This window comes from Danio rerio, chromosome 5 (genome assembly GCF_052040795.2).
Source record: "Danio rerio strain M-AB ecotype USA chromosome 5, GRCz13ab, whole genome shotgun sequence".
Classification (NCBI taxonomy): domain Eukaryota; kingdom Metazoa; phylum Chordata; class Actinopteri; order Cypriniformes; family Danionidae; genus Danio; species Danio rerio.
Window position 1 is genome coordinate 69,998,813 of NC_141025.1, and position 17,565 is coordinate 70,016,377.

General features: G+C 35.8%; 2 protein-coding genes and 1 long non-coding RNA gene across 12 annotated transcripts in view; 2 read left to right on the forward strand and 1 right to left on the reverse strand.

Moving 5' to 3' along the window:
- Positions 1-223: 223 nt before the first annotated feature.
- Positions 224-4,631, reverse strand: LOC147844474 (uncharacterized). The gene is made up of 3 exons (XR_015492141.1): positions 3,524-4,631; positions 3,230-3,429; positions 224-2,104 (listed from the first exon to the last, which is right to left on the reverse strand). It is a non-coding gene; the product is annotated as an uncharacterized LOC147844474 (long non-coding RNA).
- Positions 4,632-7,641: 3,010 nt separating this feature from the next.
- nanos2 (nanos homolog 2) lies at positions 7,642-10,454 on the forward strand. Its single transcript, XM_087254657.1, has one exon. The coding sequence runs from the start codon at positions 8,499-8,501 to the stop codon at positions 8,937-8,939; it is 441 nt and encodes a 146-aa protein (XP_087110783.1). The 5' UTR covers positions 7,642-8,498; the 3' UTR covers positions 8,940-10,454.
- Positions 10,455-11,702: 1,248 nt separating this feature from the next.
- Positions 11,703-17,565, forward strand: part of zswim7 (zinc finger, SWIM-type containing 7) — a 191,084-nt gene continuing 185,221 nt past the window's right edge. For 5 of the 10 annotated variants that reach the window (XR_015489952.1, XR_015489950.1, XR_015489951.1 and 2 more), the window contains exons 1-3: positions 11,707-11,833; positions 12,234-12,316; positions 16,052-16,073. Coding sequence is in view for 2 of the 10 variants with exons in the window: in XM_087251294.1 (XP_087107420.1) it covers positions 11,709-11,833; positions 12,234-12,316; positions 16,052-16,073 (230 nt within the window). In the remaining 8 variants the exon portion in view is untranslated. 10 annotated transcript variants of the gene reach the window in all.

The following is a 17,565-nucleotide window of genomic DNA, read 5'->3' on the forward strand; positions in this document are numbered from 1 at the left end:
TTGCTCTGTTATCACATGTTATAGCATCATTTGGGAAATATAAAAATAAATAAATAAATACAATGAATATTTATAAATACAATAAATAAATAAATACAAATACAAATAAACAGGGGCTAATAATTCTGACTTCAGCTGTATTTGCTAGTTCACATTACTAGAAAAAGGAAACTGATTATTTAAATTGCTCTAATTAGTTAATCATACACAGGCAGACAGCAGATTGTTGGAACAACAATAGGATCATTTATTTGTTCCATAAAACATGTTGTATGTTAATTCAAAACAATGTTAATTCAAGTCAATAAAGCATGACATATCAACAATATTGCACATTTGCATCAACAAAAATTGCACTTTGAAAAAAAGAACAGTGTGCCCTTTTACATTTATAACTTCATGCAAAATAGAACAACACTAAAGAATACACTGCAAATAACAATACATCTTTATTAAGCATTTTTGTCTTGTATTTTACAAATATCTAATCATTCTTGAATCAAGATACACTTTCTTGACAAAAAAAAGTTACCTCTGATCGTTAGTCTTGTTGTGTAAAAATTTAACAATCAAGGTTTATAGAACAAAACAAGCACAAGCAAATGATGAACCCGAGTCAAATTATGAACTTACATTATTAAATTGTCTTTCATAAAACAAGATTTAATATCGTATGGCTTGTTTCTTGTTAATTGTATATTGATTCAAAAAGTTTTCGGTGTTCTTACATATTTTTACTACTAAAATTCCATGACTTTTACAAGACTTTCAATTAATTTTCTCGACCTAATGTTTCATGCAACGTCTATATATGAAAAAAGAAAAACAATGCATGTTCACATTTATTACAGCATATCGTTATATGCGTATCGTAAGCACACAGCAATCTATTTAGGTTCAATTTATATTTATGTAAGAATGATTTAAATAAGGGCAAGCAGTGGCGCAGTAGTGCTGTTGCCTCACAGCAAGAAAGTCGCTGGGTCGCTGGTTCGATCCTCGGCTCAGTTGGCGTTTCTGTGTGGAGTTTGCATGCTCTCCCTGCGTTCGCGTGGGTTTCCTCCAGGTGCTCCGGTTGTCCCCACAGTTCAAAGACATGCGGTACAGGTGAATTGGGTAGGCTAAATTGTCCGTAGTGTATGCGTGTGTGTGAATGAGTGTTTGTGGATGTTTCACAGAGATGGGTTGTGGCTGGAAGGCCATCGGCTGCATAAAATGGGCTGGAAAAGTTGGTGGTTCATTCCGCTGTGGTGACCCCAGATTAATAAAAGGACTAAGTCAACAAGAAAATGAATGAATGATTTAGATAATGCTTACACCGCACTAATAATGTGAGTATGTGATTGGCCAAGGACAGAATAGGTCAACACAACTAACCTATATTCAAGTATACAGATATCTGTTTTTCATGACTTCTCCAAAACTTTGTGGGTTTTTCTGTTTTTTCCAAAATTCCAAAAATGCCATTTCAAAATTCCATGACTTTTCCAGATTTTTCGTGACCGTATGAACCCTGAGTTTTACATATTTAAAAAAGAAAAGACAAAAATGTCTAATGAAAATGTCATTTTTACAGTGTAGCTGACCATGCAGTTATTCAAAGCAAGAAAAACGGTAAAAGAAAAGTAGCAGTCAGTACTGAAATAAAAAGTACAGCAACTTCTCATTACAAAGCACAACTCCTGTCTCCTGACATGAAGTTACAGTTTTTACAGAAATTTAGGACCTGGATTTTGCCTTACAGATCATTTGCATCTAGCCCAAGCAGCAACCTCCCGCTCTCCCTCGGGAAGCCAATACGAAAGTAACTAAAACTGAAACTTTTCGAAATTCCGCTAGTCCTGGCTCCATATGGAGCAAATTTAACCCAGGCTCATTCTGAAAACGTAGTCCCGTGGACATTTCTGGAGATAGCGAAATACGTAGCCGGAGGTACGTATGGCTACATTTCTTTTTTTTTTTTAAGCGAACGCTGCGAGGCGGTGTGACACTGTTCTTTTCGGCGTTTGACGGCCGGCCAGCCGCGTGGAGGGCGTTCCAGCCGCAACCAGTTTGTCCTGTTAGCTCGTCATGTGCGTTGGTGGACTGGAGGCGCAGAGAGGTGCTGACCACGACAACCAGGTTGGAGTCCAGGGAAGAGCGGTTCCAGAAATCAGGTAAGACAAAAACAGAATCCAAAAAATAAAGCGAACAAGTTCATTACAGGGTGAGAATGTGGTCAAAATCACAAAACAAGGTAAAAATCAGACGAGGGCTTTTCTTTTTCTGGACGGCTTTTGTAAATCGTCGTTGGTTGGGTTTAGGGAAGGAGGAGGGTGGGTCAGCCAATTAGCCGGTCGCACGGTCAGTCATTCTGTCATTCAGACAGACAGACAGACGGAAGGTCGTTTGACAGCGGCCACTGGCGGGTTTACGGGTGAACAGCAACATTTGAGATGCGAAAAAGCGCGCACAGCGGCCGTCACTTTACCTCAGCTGATTCCGGCTGATTAGCTGCTGAACTCGGCATATACATCAAATTTTCATTATGTTTTATGAGGCTTTACACACTCAGTTGCCTTTTGGAATTACTTTCTACAATTATCAGATGATATGGAATGCTGTGTGCACTTTATTTTGCTCACAAACCCTTCACATGGCCTCCGTTTCCCAGGTGAGTGAAATTATACACTTATAAATATCTATAAATGTATTTGTTTTATTTAAGATCATTTATAATTTATATTTCTCTTTAGACCTGTAATGCCCTCCAGAATCTGACAGATTGATTAGCTGTAGGCTCAAGAACAGTCGTCTGAAACATTGCTATACAGTGTTATGCTTGGATTTCATAAATAGCCTTGCATTTACAAACATTTACACTTACATTTAGTCATTTAGCAGATGCATTTATCCAAAGCGACTTACAAATGAGGACAAACAGACTAAATACTTTGTTCTGTCAAAAAAACGTCATAAGAACACTGTTTGGTGGCTCACTGTGTTACAACAGTGTTTTTAAAAGTGTACAACCAAACACGTGTGGTCAGAACACAAACTTCAAAAAATGAAGTATTAAGCATTTCTCCCATAGGAAAGCCTGTATAAGCAAAACACTATCAGGCGTCTGTAGCTCCACTCATGCTCCGCATCTTTGCCCTTGCCCTTTGTGACGTCACGGATACTACGTCCATATCTTTTACAGTCTATGATTTAGCCAAAATGTTTTTGAAATACTTCAAAAGAGTACCTTAGGTTTTTGTGAGAAAGTTGAAGCTTAATGCGTAAAAAATCATGCATTTGCCGCATTGTCCAAGTTTTTGGATGCCATCAGTGATGATTTCAACACCTTCACAATGGTCTGTAGTAGCTATCTGCCTCTTTCTATATGACGAGATGGTTTTCTCGGGTGTTGTACAGCGTAGTTAGGGCTTCTTCATGTTCATCATCCTAAGATCAAGTACAAAATAAACAATCACCAATAGATCAAAGGGCAAAAGAGTTTTGTTTAATTCAAGATTTAAATAAAATGTAAATAACTTGCCATGCGCTCCTTTATGAGTTTCAAAGGGTCTTCAAGTAGACAGCAAGGGCTTTCAGGATGCATTCACATTCTTTCTACAATCTGAACAATGTGAAAAAAGCTTTAGTTAGGATTTTAGTTTTAAAGTGGAAATGAAGCACTCAGTCAAGTTTAACATATTTTCTACATTGGATTCCACTTATAACTGAAGACATAACTGAAGACACTTAAATGCTTGTATTTGTACCAGCTCTGTGATGCTCATCCACAACTTCATGTATTGGGTTAAATTAGGCTGTCTAGTCTCTGTGTTCAGTCCGTTACAATCATTGTTGAAACCCATACAGGCAGTGTAATACAGAGAGTAGAGCAAAGCACATCAAATGATCGGTAATCAAAAGGAAAACCAGGACCAGGGGCCTCATGTATCAACGCTGCGTACGCACAAAAACTTTGCATACGCCAGGTTTCACGCTCAGAATCGCTCACGTTTGGATTTACTAACAATGAACTGAACGTGGGAATGTGCACAGCTTCACGGCAGCTTTCTGGCTGGCGTACGCACATTTTTTGTCCGTGTCTGTTTTATTTCCATTGGCGACTCCTAGAGGCAGTTGTGTTAAATTCCTCTCTACAAAGTGTCTGAGCCTTGCAATGGCAGCTGTATGAGACGGGTTCAGCAGGTATATAAGGTTTCCATACCATACATTTGACCAGCTAAACATTAAAGCACAATTTGCAGCAGTCGCCTGTTTTCCCAATGTAATCTGAGCAATCTACTGCACGCACATTGCTATAAAGACACTATCTGAAGATGAATTTGCATGCGTGAATCAGAAACATTTCCATTCAATAAATGTGCAAATAAAATATGATGCTTATTGATATAAACTTATTGATGATTCCTACTTGTCTTTCTCGTGATAAATAGTTGGCAAAATCTGATTTGTAGCGGGGGAAAAAACAAGAAAGAGTTCATCAGACGCTGGATTCGAGTCGAGTTCATGCTCGAACGTATCAATTCTTGATCACATGCGTCTTACAAGGTGCGCCACTGAGACTGTTAAGCGTCCTGCAACATTTTACAGATATAAACCACACTATTTCTTTTTTTAATGCACTCAGTGCGATATGTTCAGACCCAACTGTGTTGACCGCATCAGCTAAACTCTCCCACTCTATTATTTTCTTTTGTTGTTAATTCCGGAGAACAAACTTGCAAATAACACCGCTTTTCTCCGGTCTACCTCCGAAAGCAGCACCTCCAGTTCACATTCTGTTCAAAGTTTCTCTTTTTGCTTGATTTTGACATTGCTTTTTTGTTGGGTTTTGCCATTAGCATAGTCATTAGCATATTCATACGGGGGAGGAGGCAGGGAGGGGTTTTGTGCTCGTGCATGTTGCGCTCAGTTTCACGTTCATACAGATGTACAAAAGAATATGCGTGAGATTCGGCGTACGCAGTGTTTCATACATCTGAATTTTTTTCTGCGTACGCACATTTACAGCTTTGTGCGTACGCAATGTTTTAGTAAGATTTCCACGCAAGTCTTCGTACATGAGGCCCCTGATGCTTGTATTTGCAGCAGCTCCATGTCCACAACTTCATGCCTGGGGTTAAATTAGGCTTTACAGTCTCCTTTACTTCCACTGTCTCTGTTCTGCGGAGGGAACTGAACCAACCCTGTGACGTCAGACACAGCGACATTCCAAGATGTTCTAAAAATCTATAGTAAAACACGCCGTTTTCTGCTAAATGGTTACATTAATCAAGTTTGTTTAATATATTTTCATTAAAGTGGAATCCAATGTACAAAATAAGTTAAACTTGACTGAGCGCTTCATTTCCCCTTAAAGATTATTTTATATGATTTGATATTATTTGGGCCAGGCAGTGGCGTGGCGCAGTAGGTAGTGCTGTCGCCTCACAGCAAGAAGGTCGCTGGTTCGAGCCTCGGCTCAGTTGGCGTTTCGGTGTGGAGTTTGCATGTTCTCCCTGCCTTCGCGTTTGTTTCCTCCGGGTGCTCCAGTTTCCCCCACAGTCCAAAGACATGCGGTACAGGTGAATTGGGTAAGCTAAATTGTCCATAGTGTATGAGTGTGTGTGTGTGAATGTGTGTGTGGATGATTCCCAGAGCTGGGTAGCGGCTGGAAGGGCATCCGCTGCATAAAAACTTGCTGGATAAGTTGGCAGTTCATTCAGCTGTGGCGACGCCGGATTAATAAAGGGACTAAGCCGAAAAGAAAATGAATGAATGAATGAATATATATATGTGTGTGTGTGTGTGTGTGTTTGTTTCAATAATGTATGTTATCGTTCACTTCAGATTATATTCATTATGTTGAGGTGCTGTTTTTCCCATTACTGATCATAATTCCAAATGTCAAACTGAAGGTAACCCAGCAGAGTTTGAATTACATTGAACATCTGAACTGTCTAAACACACAGACTTCAAGAATCAGAGTCTGAATCTCAAGGACGGTAACATATTTCTTGCTGCAGTGCATGCTGGGAGTCATGGATGAGCAGGGTCGCTACTGGCCTAAAGGGTGTCCTAAGCAAACTTTTACTGTGGTGCCCCCTCAGAGGAACAAAAACAGACAAACATATGTATTTAAACATGTATTTATTGATTTATTTATATATAAATATTCATATAAGCACTCAAAATTATACTTAAACATTCACATCAAAATAAACACTGACATGTTTTCTGCAGAAGCATTCCTAATGTCAATCATTTACAAAAGGTAAGGAATACAACCCTCTCTGTACCTGTAGAGATGGATGGTCCTCAGTGCTGCATCCTGTGTCTGTACCTGTGCAGCTGTTGGTGCCTCTGGAGCAGGATGATGCCACCTCATCTTCTTTTGTGACAATGCAGAACAAATTTGTCATTTAAAGACACATGACATACTGTATAGGCCTATCATTAATACAGTTGGCTAGTCAAGCAATCTTCTTAATGTTTCTAAACAACAACCAAAACTACAACCAAAATGTGGATTTAACCTGCATAATAATCTATGGTGACAAAAACAAACCCATTCGGATTTAACAGCGCCAAAACTGCAGGGAAATCCCGTGCAGGAATGAGGTGTGTGATGTGTGTGACACACACTCAGGATGACGGCAGCAAAAAAAAGATCCGAGCATCCAACGCCATGCCAACCTCACCTGCTGCTCTTCACTTTCTTCCTTGACAAGTCCCCCAAACCTCCCAAAATTTTTCAAATACAAATTTATTATCATGCATCATTAACTCATTTTTTTTTTAAATCTGTTAAAACTTGTTTTAAATTAAAAACTTAAGCTTTTAGCCTTTCAACTTTACCTGAAAAAATGAAAAATTCAAACAATAATAATAATCCAACTGTTAGTCTTTTAAACCTGAACCCCCCTTGGCTATGGGCCTGATTATTTAATTTAGCCTAATTAATTGTATGAAGAGAGGATTAATTAATAATATATTCCAATAGCATATAAATTATTAATAGCAATATATATATATATATATATATATAGTTGAAGTATTAGCCCCCCTTTGAATATATTTTTCTTTTTTAAATATTTCCCAAATTATGTTTAACAGAGCAAAGAAATTTTCACAGTATGTCTGATAATATTTTTTACTTCTGGAAAAAGTCTTATTTGTTTTATTTTGGCTAGAATAAAAGCAGTTTTTTTAAAAGCCATTTTAAGGACAAATTTTTTAGCACCCCTAAGCTATATATTTTTTCCTGAACAAACCATCATTATACAATAACTTGCCTAATTACCCTAACCTGCCTAGTTAACCTAATCAACCTAGTTAAGCCTTTAAATGTCACTTTAAGCTGTATAGAAGTGTCTTGGAAAATATCTAGTCAAATATTGTTTACTGTCATCATGGCAATGGTAAAATAAATCAGTTATTAAAAATGAGTTATTAAAACTATTGTGTTTAGAAATGTGTTGAAGAAATCTTCTCCCCCTTAAACAGAAATTGGGGAAAAAAAATAATAGGGGTGCTAATAATTCAGGGGGGTAATAATTCAGCTGTGTGTGTGTGTGTGTGTGTGTGTGTGTGTGTGTGTGTGTGTGTGTGTGTATATATTTATTTATATATATATATATTTTTTTTTTCTTTTTTCCTACCGATAATCATTCTTGACGTCTTGACGGGGGTGTGTGATGGGGGAGATTGTATTCAACCATCCCCGCCGATGTCAAGCGCAAATATTCTCCATAGTATTGTACAAAGATGAAAAAACAAACACCCTCCATCGATTTAAAAACTAGACTTTAATGTCATAACAGTGATACAACTAAATTAACTGGCAGCCCTCAGAGGTACATTTCGGTATTTTTTCATGGTCATTCGCTCGCGATAAAATTAAAAACCGTACATAAAGCGATTTATATTTGTAAAACACAACACGTTTATTTGTTAATACCACAAACAAACTGACATTGTTTTACCAAAGTGCTTTTTTTGCGAGTCGACTGATTGTTTGCAAAGCAGGTCATGTTTGTTTTCAAAATTAGTTTGTAAATATTGGCACAAATATTGCTGCTTAACATTTCAATAGAATACTTGAAATTATAAAAACTCTTTTAATTGTAAAATGTAAATGACTTGAAGTTGTAAATGAAAAGTCGACGTGACTGAATCGCGCTGACACAGCGCAGTCTGTTAATTATACGAAAGCGTTACAATGTTTACTAGGACAGACAGACCGGCCGCTCGTGCCCTCAGTCTGCCCTCAGTCTGGCACGTGCCGCTCAGCATTTGATACTATTTATTCAAACAAAACAAAAGCGCGTGCCTGCCTTGACCCGCTGACCTTCTGAAGACCCGGTCAAGCCATACTTCCAGAGGGTCACGCAAAGCGAACAGGTGCATTAAGCCAGACAGACGGACCGATGTCCTGTCTGGAATCTGTTGAAGATTCTTCTATATATAGCTGTCACCCGGGGTCATGGGCAAAACACACCTAAAACACACACCTGGACATGATGCAGTCCGAGAGTCAGCAGAGCGTCCCCACAGCCGACGGCTGTTTCCTGATGTGGCGGGATTACATGGACCTGCGCCGGACTCTGTCGCAGCTGCTGCTGGAGCATCGCGATGAGGAGCGGGCGGCTGTGAGTGTGGTGCCCGCGGAGGGTTTCATCAGGACCGGCTCCTCCAGCAGCGTCTCCGGCAGCTCCTGCACACTCTCCTCCTCCAGCCAGGACCTGCGGAGCCCGCGTGACTCCTGTGGCTTCTGCAGGCAAAACGGAGAGACTGCGCAGATTTACCGGAGCCACAGACTAAAGGCAAGGGACGGACGCGTTCTGTGTCCGATACTGAGGAGCTACGTGTGTCCGTTATGCTCGGCCACCGGGGACCGCGCGCACACCCGCTACTACTGTCCGCGGAGAAACATCACAAAGAAGAACAGTAGCTTCTAAATCAACCAATGCTGAATCTTTTTATAAAAAATTGAAAACAAACAAAAAAATAGACTGTAAATTTGCGTTTGTACTCTGAGAAACGTGTTGCCAGATCAGCAGCCTTTGAATCAATGGACTTTTGCACTTTCATTCATGTTTTATTTTATTATTATTTTAACCTGCATTTGTCTGTCTGCTCAGAAAGTTGTTGCCAGATCTGTTGCTTCTGAATCGATGTTTTTTTCACTTTCATTCATGTTTTATTTTATTATTATTTTAACCTGCATTTGTCTGTCTGCTCAGAAAGTTGTTGCCAGATCTGTTGCTTCTGAATCGATGTTTTTTTCACTTTCATTCATGTTTTATTTTATTATTATTTTTTAAATCTGCCTTAAACTCTCCGCCAACGTGTTGCCAGATCAGACTTTTTTGTCACTTATATTCATGTTTTTGTCGTCTTGTTGTCTATCTGCCTTTGATTGTTCGCTGAGAAACGTGTTGCCAGGTTATGTAGCTTCTGAATCGATGGACTTTTGCACTTTCAGTCTTGTTTTCGATATTAGTCTTTTAAGATATTTGTTGCCAGGTCAGCAGCTTCTGAATCAATGGACTTTTGCACTTTAAATCATGTTTTTTTTTTTTTTTTTTGCATTTTTTTGCATTTTGCATTTTACTGCCCATTGACAAAATTACTGCCAGATCTGTAGCTTCCGAATCAATCGACTTTTGTATTTTCATTCATGTTTTATTTGATTTTTTTTCTACCTTAAACTGTCTGCTGAAAAACTTGTTGCCAGATCTGTCGTTTTTGAATCAATGGACTTTTGCACTTTCATTCTTGTTTTAATTTAGATATTTTCAGTCTGCTGATATATTTGTTTCCAGGTCTGCAGCTTCTGAATCAATAGACTTTTACACGTTCATTAATGTTTTATTTATTTATTTTTTTTAATTTGCATTTTACTGTCCGTTGACAAAATTGTTGCCAGATCTGTAGCTTCCGAATCAATAGACGTTTGTACTTTCATTCTTGTTTTAATTTAGATATTTTCAGTCTCCTGATATATTTGTTTCCTCCTGATATATTTTATTTTTAATCTGCCCTAAACTGTCCTCTGAGAAACTTGTTGCCATGTCTGTAGCTTCTGGATCGATGGACTTTTGCACTTTCATTCTTGTTTTAATTTAGATATTTTCAGTCTCCTGATATATTTGTTTCCAGGTCTGCAGCTTCTGAATCAATGGAATTTTACACTTTCATTCTTGTTTTATTTATTTATTTTTTTATCTGCCTTTGACTGTCTGCTGACAAAATTGTTGCCAGATCTGTAGCCTCTGAATCAATAGACGTTTGTACTTTCATTCATGTTTTGAACGTTTTTTGAGTCTCTTAACTTACATTTTGATGCTATTACATTTTTTTATGTAAATACTGTAAATCTGAGTTCGAAGTGTGTTTTGAACACATGTTCCCAAATGTTTTTGTTTGTTGTGGTTTTTCAGGTTCCTTTAAAATAAAAAAATTCTAGTGTATCAATATTTGTCTTGTATTTAGTACGTTGTGGTTTGGTATTTAGCTAAAAGTAGCAGCTAATGATTTATCCAAATGATATTTTAAAATAAATACGAAAATAATAATAATAATATTAATAATAATAATAATAACATGGTCACAATAAAGTTCCATTAGTCAATTTTCATTAATTAATTTTCCTTAAGAGGAGACATGGTACAGGTGAATTGGATAGGCTTAATTGTCCGTACTGTATGAGTGTTTGTGTGAATGTGTGTGTGGATGTTTCCCAAAGATGGGTTGCGGCTGGTAGGGCATCCGCTGCGTAAAAACTTGCTGGATAAGTTGGCAGTTCATTCCGCTGTGGCAACCCCGGATTAATAAAGGGACTCAGCCGACAAGAAAATGAATGAATGAATGAATTTTTCTTAAGCTTAGTCCCTTTATTCCTCAAGGGTCGCCACAGTGGAATGAACCGCCAACTTATCCAGCATATGTTTTACACAGCGGATACTCTTCCAGCCGCAACCCAGTACTAAGAAACATCCACACACACACTCATTCACACTCATACACTGCAGCCAATTTAATTTATTTAATTCACCTGTAGCGCTTTTAGACATTTAGTCTTTTCAGGACTAATTTATTGTTAAATACATTTTATTAACTAATTAAAAAATACAATTATTAATAATAAAGATAATTATTTTCTCTTCATTTAGTCTATGGCTCTTATTTAGGTACTTTCTCTTCAGTAAACAGTTTATTTGTCTTTATTATTTTTTTTATTAAATAACGTCAAAAATTACAATGCAAGTCAAGTAAAAAAAAAAGTTATGCCACCCAAACTAGATAAAATAGGCCTATAAAGGAGAATCATATTCCAAATAGAGGTTGGATATTTAACAAGTTGTCTGACACAGATGAAGTCCAGAAAATCTCTCTATTAAACTGTATTTCCAACCACAACATAACATTAGCACATAGTGGTCAACTATAAAAACGGCTATACTACAGTTTTAAAGCATAGCTACATTTTTCTTCATAGTTTTAATTGTTTATCAGTTGTATAAGAAAAGTAAGAATTATATGATGAAAAAGAGAAAGAAATGTCAGCTAAATCGGAAGCGAAGTTGGCCCATCGACTTTGAGAACGTTGGAAGTTGGAAGATTCAAATGTGCCACACGCTGAAAGCACTACGCACCAAAAGATGGCGGTATAAACCAACTGTTCGTTACACGCCATACAAATTACTGAAGAAGAAGAACGCCAAATGACGTACGGCTGTGCGGGAAGCATGAACACGGTAAATAAATATCTGAGCTTTATTAATGTTTTTATATTCAGCACAACTTCTGTCAGTACATGCTTTAAAAGATGCCACCGAAGCATGTCAAAGTAATTGTTTCATTTAATGTTACATTGACTGTCTCGATGTTGTTGTTATTCGATTGTTTGTTGGACGCGAAATTCATAACTTGGCAAAACTTCAGTTTCCGAGACAACTTTCAAATTATTAAAATGACATTGTAATATTTATATTAGTAGAATTACAGACCAGTTGGCAAGTATTTTGTTTTGTTATAGTTATTATGTTTAATAATTTAGAACGATAACATGTACTCCACGTTATTAACTTCAATATAATCACGTGATATATCCACTAACAAACCATCATCTTTAACGTGTATTCAGATTTAATGCATTCACTTTCAAAACTATTTACCATAATTATGAAGTACTGCCAAATCCAATTGCCCTGTTGCTAATTTGTGTGATCAATCATTGTCGTTTTTAGGTTCATTATGGGCTCATCTCTTGTTTCTGTTGCTGAGCAGCTTTTGAAGGACCTACAGAGAACTTACTCAGAGATAAAGCAAAGTGAGTCTCTCTCACACACACACACACACACACACACTAATGTCTGGTCAGATGGATCAAGCAACTGAATTATGAAAGACATAAAACAATATTAAAGCTTAGTATGGATACTTGAAATACACTTGAAATATATTTTTGCTAAATTGATGCAAGCAATTAATGGGTTGAATTTAAACAAACAAAATTAAATGGACTAATGTTCAACTCAATTTGTTTAAATTCTGCCTTTTTAAATAGTTTGCAACTACTTAAAAGTATTTAGTAAATTCAGTAAATAATTTTTTCAGTGTACTTAACATAATAGAAACATGCAAAACTAATTATAAATAATAACCCAAACATTTTACAAATAAATAAAATGAAAATAAATTAGTCAGTTTAATATTTGCTTGGAAAATCCTGTTTTCAGCATTACAATTTTAGATGGTTCCAAACAGTACCTTAAGCAACAACATTTCTCTTTTTTTGTTTAAAAAATAATTAAAGTCTTTGTTTATTTCTGGTTTAAAGATTTTTAGTGTGATCTCAGACTTTTGGAAGTCACCATGTCAAAGGCTTTATAATATTGAACCCCTGCTTGGATCTTTGCAAATATAATACTGGGTTTTCTTGTTTCACATTTCCCACTGCTCATAATAATTTACATCAAAGTTAACAATTAAATCTGGACATTTCATAAGCGGCCATTTCACACTGCTCATAGTTGACTTACAGTTAATGATTAAATCTGTATATTCATAAGATAAGATTTCTCATAATAATCCTTAATTCCAAGTTAATGTTCTTTTTTCCCCCTTATTTTGTGGTGTCACTGTCATTGCTTGTTTTGCATGTTTGCACTTGGTTAATTGTACAAAAGCAAAAGCTGGCCCTGTTTAGAGAAATGATAACCAGTGATAAGAACAGTTTGGAAAGCTTTCCACAGCCTTAAAACTCAGTACATCAGTAGACCTGAGAATAAAAAAATTAAAAAGTGAACACTAAACTTTAACAATTTATTATTTTCACAAAACGCTGCCTTGAAATATCTGCAATATAACAATATAACAAATCTTTAAACAATCGCTCACATCTGCTTAGCAATATATATATATATATATATATATATATATATATATATATATATATATATATATATATATATATATATATATATATATATATATATATATTTTTTCTTTTTAAATAGTTGTATACCAAAAATAATAATACTGCAATAATATGAATAATTCTGAAATATTTGGTTAAAAAGACAAAAATCATTTACAAGAAGATTAAATAATCAGCAGTCTTGATTTTTTTAAAAAAATATTATTTAGTGCAAATTTGTGTGCAAAAAATCTAAAAATAAATAAAATATGTTTTTATTTTTATATTCTATTTATATTATATATATATATATATATATATATATATATATATATATATATATATATATATATATGTTCGTCAACACTGTTATTTAAAAAAAAAATAAATTTACAAAAGTTTAAAAAGCATTAAAACAATAAACAGGGTGTCCGCAAGGTCTAAACATTTTGTTAAATGTCTTAAATTTCAATTAGAAAATTTTAGGCCCTAAAGTCTTAAATTCACTGAAATATTGTGTTGTGTGTCCTAAATAATTTTAATCTCATTTTTCTCTGTCCAAGTAAAGCTACCCAATCGAGACACTGCTTGCTGCAGAGCCACTTGAGCTCCAGCGAGGGGGAGCTTGAACTCCAACTTCTCCTCCTATAAGCTGTTTTAATGCGTACACCCACCCCTAACCCCAAACCCCCAGTGACATCACTTTCACTTGTAGAAAAAGTGCAAGGAAGAAGGAGCTGGAGCCCCCCCTTGCTGGAGCTGAGCTGTGCCCAAGTGGCTCTGCAGTGACCACCACTTGACCAAATTGGGCCTGCATCCATCCAATCACCTACAATACATCTCAATAAAATCAGAGAAAGAACACTAAATTCCTCATGATAATAACAGCACTATATATCCCTTTACATTCTCTTTCAGTCATACAAAACACTATTTACAGAAATATGGGGGAGTAGACAATATTTATAAATGGGCATGAAACTTAAGGATTTATAACAGAAATGCATTAGGGTGAATAGAAGTTATACTCAATCAATTTGGACCAAAAGCCAACAAATATATATTTTTGGTTATTAATGCAATTGCCTCCACAATAAATATACTTTTAACAATGTTAAACTTGTCATAAAATAAAAAGAAATATTATGGTGAAACAAATGTATACAACTACAATTTTCTTGTTTTGACTCACTAAAGTATGTCACTAAGAATAGTTTTTTTGATCATTAGAAATAATGTTTAGGCCTGTATAAGTCTAAAATTTCATTTCTAATGGTCTTAAAAGGGTCTTAAATTTGACTTGATGAAACGTGCAGAAACCCTAAAATAATTATGCAATTGTATCTTCCTATAACAACAATAAAAATATTGCATCTATTTATATTATTAACAGCAGTAATAATTCCTATAATAAAACTAGGTAAATTAAAATTTAAATAAATTAAAAGGCAAATATTTTGCAGTAGACAACAAATAATGAAAGTCTATTGAATATAATAATTTGATTTTAAATATGATTTCAAATGGATTTGTTTTCTTCAATAAGCAAAGGCGGGATGATAATCGGTAATAAGAAAAGTCTGAGAAGCTCATTTCAACCTCATAACCTAATACATTCTTAGCCCTGGTATTAGCATTTTTAAAAGTGACTGAACTTTATCAATTCAAGACAAAACAGTAGCAAAAGCTGCAATTTCTTCTGCTGACACAGGATGGCGCACTTATACCAGAATTTGCATGTATTTAAATATCTACTTTGCAGTTTTCAGTTTGTTAATGCATACATCATGTCTTGTGTAAGTGTCTTATAGTTTGAATTTTCCTTAGTTTAGTAAGTAATACAGAGTATATTGTCGTGTGTATTTATATTTCTTCATATTTTTTGTCCTGCAGCACTATGTTCCTCAGCCTCAAGTTGTATTAAAAACATGTCTCAAAATGTCTTTTTTTGAATTCCTGATGCGTGCAGACAAGACTTAAAGTGAATATCTGGTTAAGAGTAATGACATTATTGTGCTGGAATGTTGATATCAAGCAATGCCAGAGAGAAGTATCAAGGGAGAAATGATTAGAGGATTAATGATTTGAGATTGAGATGTTGTTTCAATTTCTATTTGTTTGGGTCTTTCTCCAGAGAACCTACAGTGACTGAAGTAAACAACCAAAATAAGCTGTTTTGCATGACTGATAGATAATTATACACTATTATGTTTAATGTGTGCTTAATAGTTAAATAGTTATTTCCTCCAGATGTTTCATGTTGCTTTTGTGCTTTAAAAGGATAGTTCACACAGAAAAGAAAATTGTCATCATTTACTCACTCTTCACTTGATATAAACCTGCTTAGCTTTCTGATGAACATAAAATAAGATATTTTGAAGAATGCTGCAAACCTGTAACCATTGACTTCCATAGTATTTGTTTTTCCTGCTAAGGAATTCAGTGGTTTCCAGCTTTCCAGTTGTCTTTGTTGCTTAACCGAATAAAGAAACTCATAAAGGCTTGGACCCAGTTGAGGTTGAGTAAATAGTGAGTAAATTAAAATCTTTGAGTGAACTATCTCTTTAAAACTATCCCTTTTTATTTTTTAGATTCATAAAGCAATTGTTATAAGAACTAATATTATCTCTTTATTTCTTTATTCAGTACCAGATGACCTACTAATAGCGTAAGTATTTTCTCAATCTTCATCTTTATCATAGGTATAGTTTTTTTGTTCCGAATTACAAACACAAATGTTTCAGCTCAATGCCTGATTTTTCTCCTTCCACCCTCTTTTTCTTTTTTCATCTTATGTTTATTGCAAATATACATAACATTATGTAGAATGTAAGAATGCAAATAGGATCAGGACAATATATCTTTTTAAACAATTATTAAAAGAAAAATAATAGTTATAGCAATAAATAACATAAAAATACAATAAACAACCCCTGCCCATGTACACACTCACCGTCCACTTTATTAGGTACACCTGTCCAGCTGCTTGTTAACGTAAATTACTATGCAGAAGAGCATCTCTGAACGCACAGCATGTCGAACCTTGAGGCGGATGGGCTACAGCAGCAGAAGACCACACCGGATGCCATTCTTGTCTGCTACAAACAGGAAACTGAGGCTACTATTTGCACAGACTCAGCAAAATTGGACAATAGAAGATTGGAAAAACGTTGCCTGGTCTGATGAGTGTCGATTTTTGCTGCAACGTTCGGATGGTAAGGTCAGAATTTGGGGTCAACAACATGAAAGCATGGATCCATCCTGCCTTGTATCAATGGTTCAGGCTGTTGGTGGTGGTGTAATGGTGTGGGGGACATATTCTTGGCACACTTTGGGTCCATTAGAACCAATTGAGCATTGAGCCTACCTGTGTATTGTTGCTGACCATGTCCATCCCTCTTTGACCACAGTGTACCCATCTTCTGATAGCTAATTCCAGCAGGATAACGCGCCATGTAATAAAGTGCATATCATCTCAGACTGGTGTCTTGAACATGACAATGACTTCACTGTACTCAAATGGCCTCCACAGTCACCAGAATTCAATCCAGTAGTGCAGCTTTGGGATGTGGATGTATCATGGATTTGTATCATGGATGTACACCCGACAAGTCTGAGGAAACCGCATGATGCTATCATGTCAATATGGACCAAAATCTCTGAGCAATATTTCCAGTACCTTGTTGAATCAATGAAACAAAGGATTAAGGCAGTTCTGAAGACAAAAGGGCGGCCAACCTGGTACTAGTAAGGTGTACCTAATAAAGTGGCCATTGAGTGTACATGATATCATTGTCACAAATTCAAAAATCTCATAATGATGTTACGTAAAGATACAGTCGCAATGGTTAGTGGTAATAATAAACAAAAACAATAATGTCCAGAAATTATGCACACATAAATTACATTTAAAAATGTGATAAAACATTGAATTTAAACGATAAGGGAAATTAGAGAAAGTAACAACAACAATGAAATAGTCAATTATTAAAGTCTACCATAGGTTAATTTTACTGTATTGTGGGAGTTTTCCTTGAACTACAGTCTGGTAAATATTTAGCATGCTCTTGACTTGAAGTTGAAGAGGGTCAATTATTGCAGCCGTGTGCTGAAACCAGCTCTTACACTCTTAACCGCCTGATGTACTCAGCGTAGTCTTT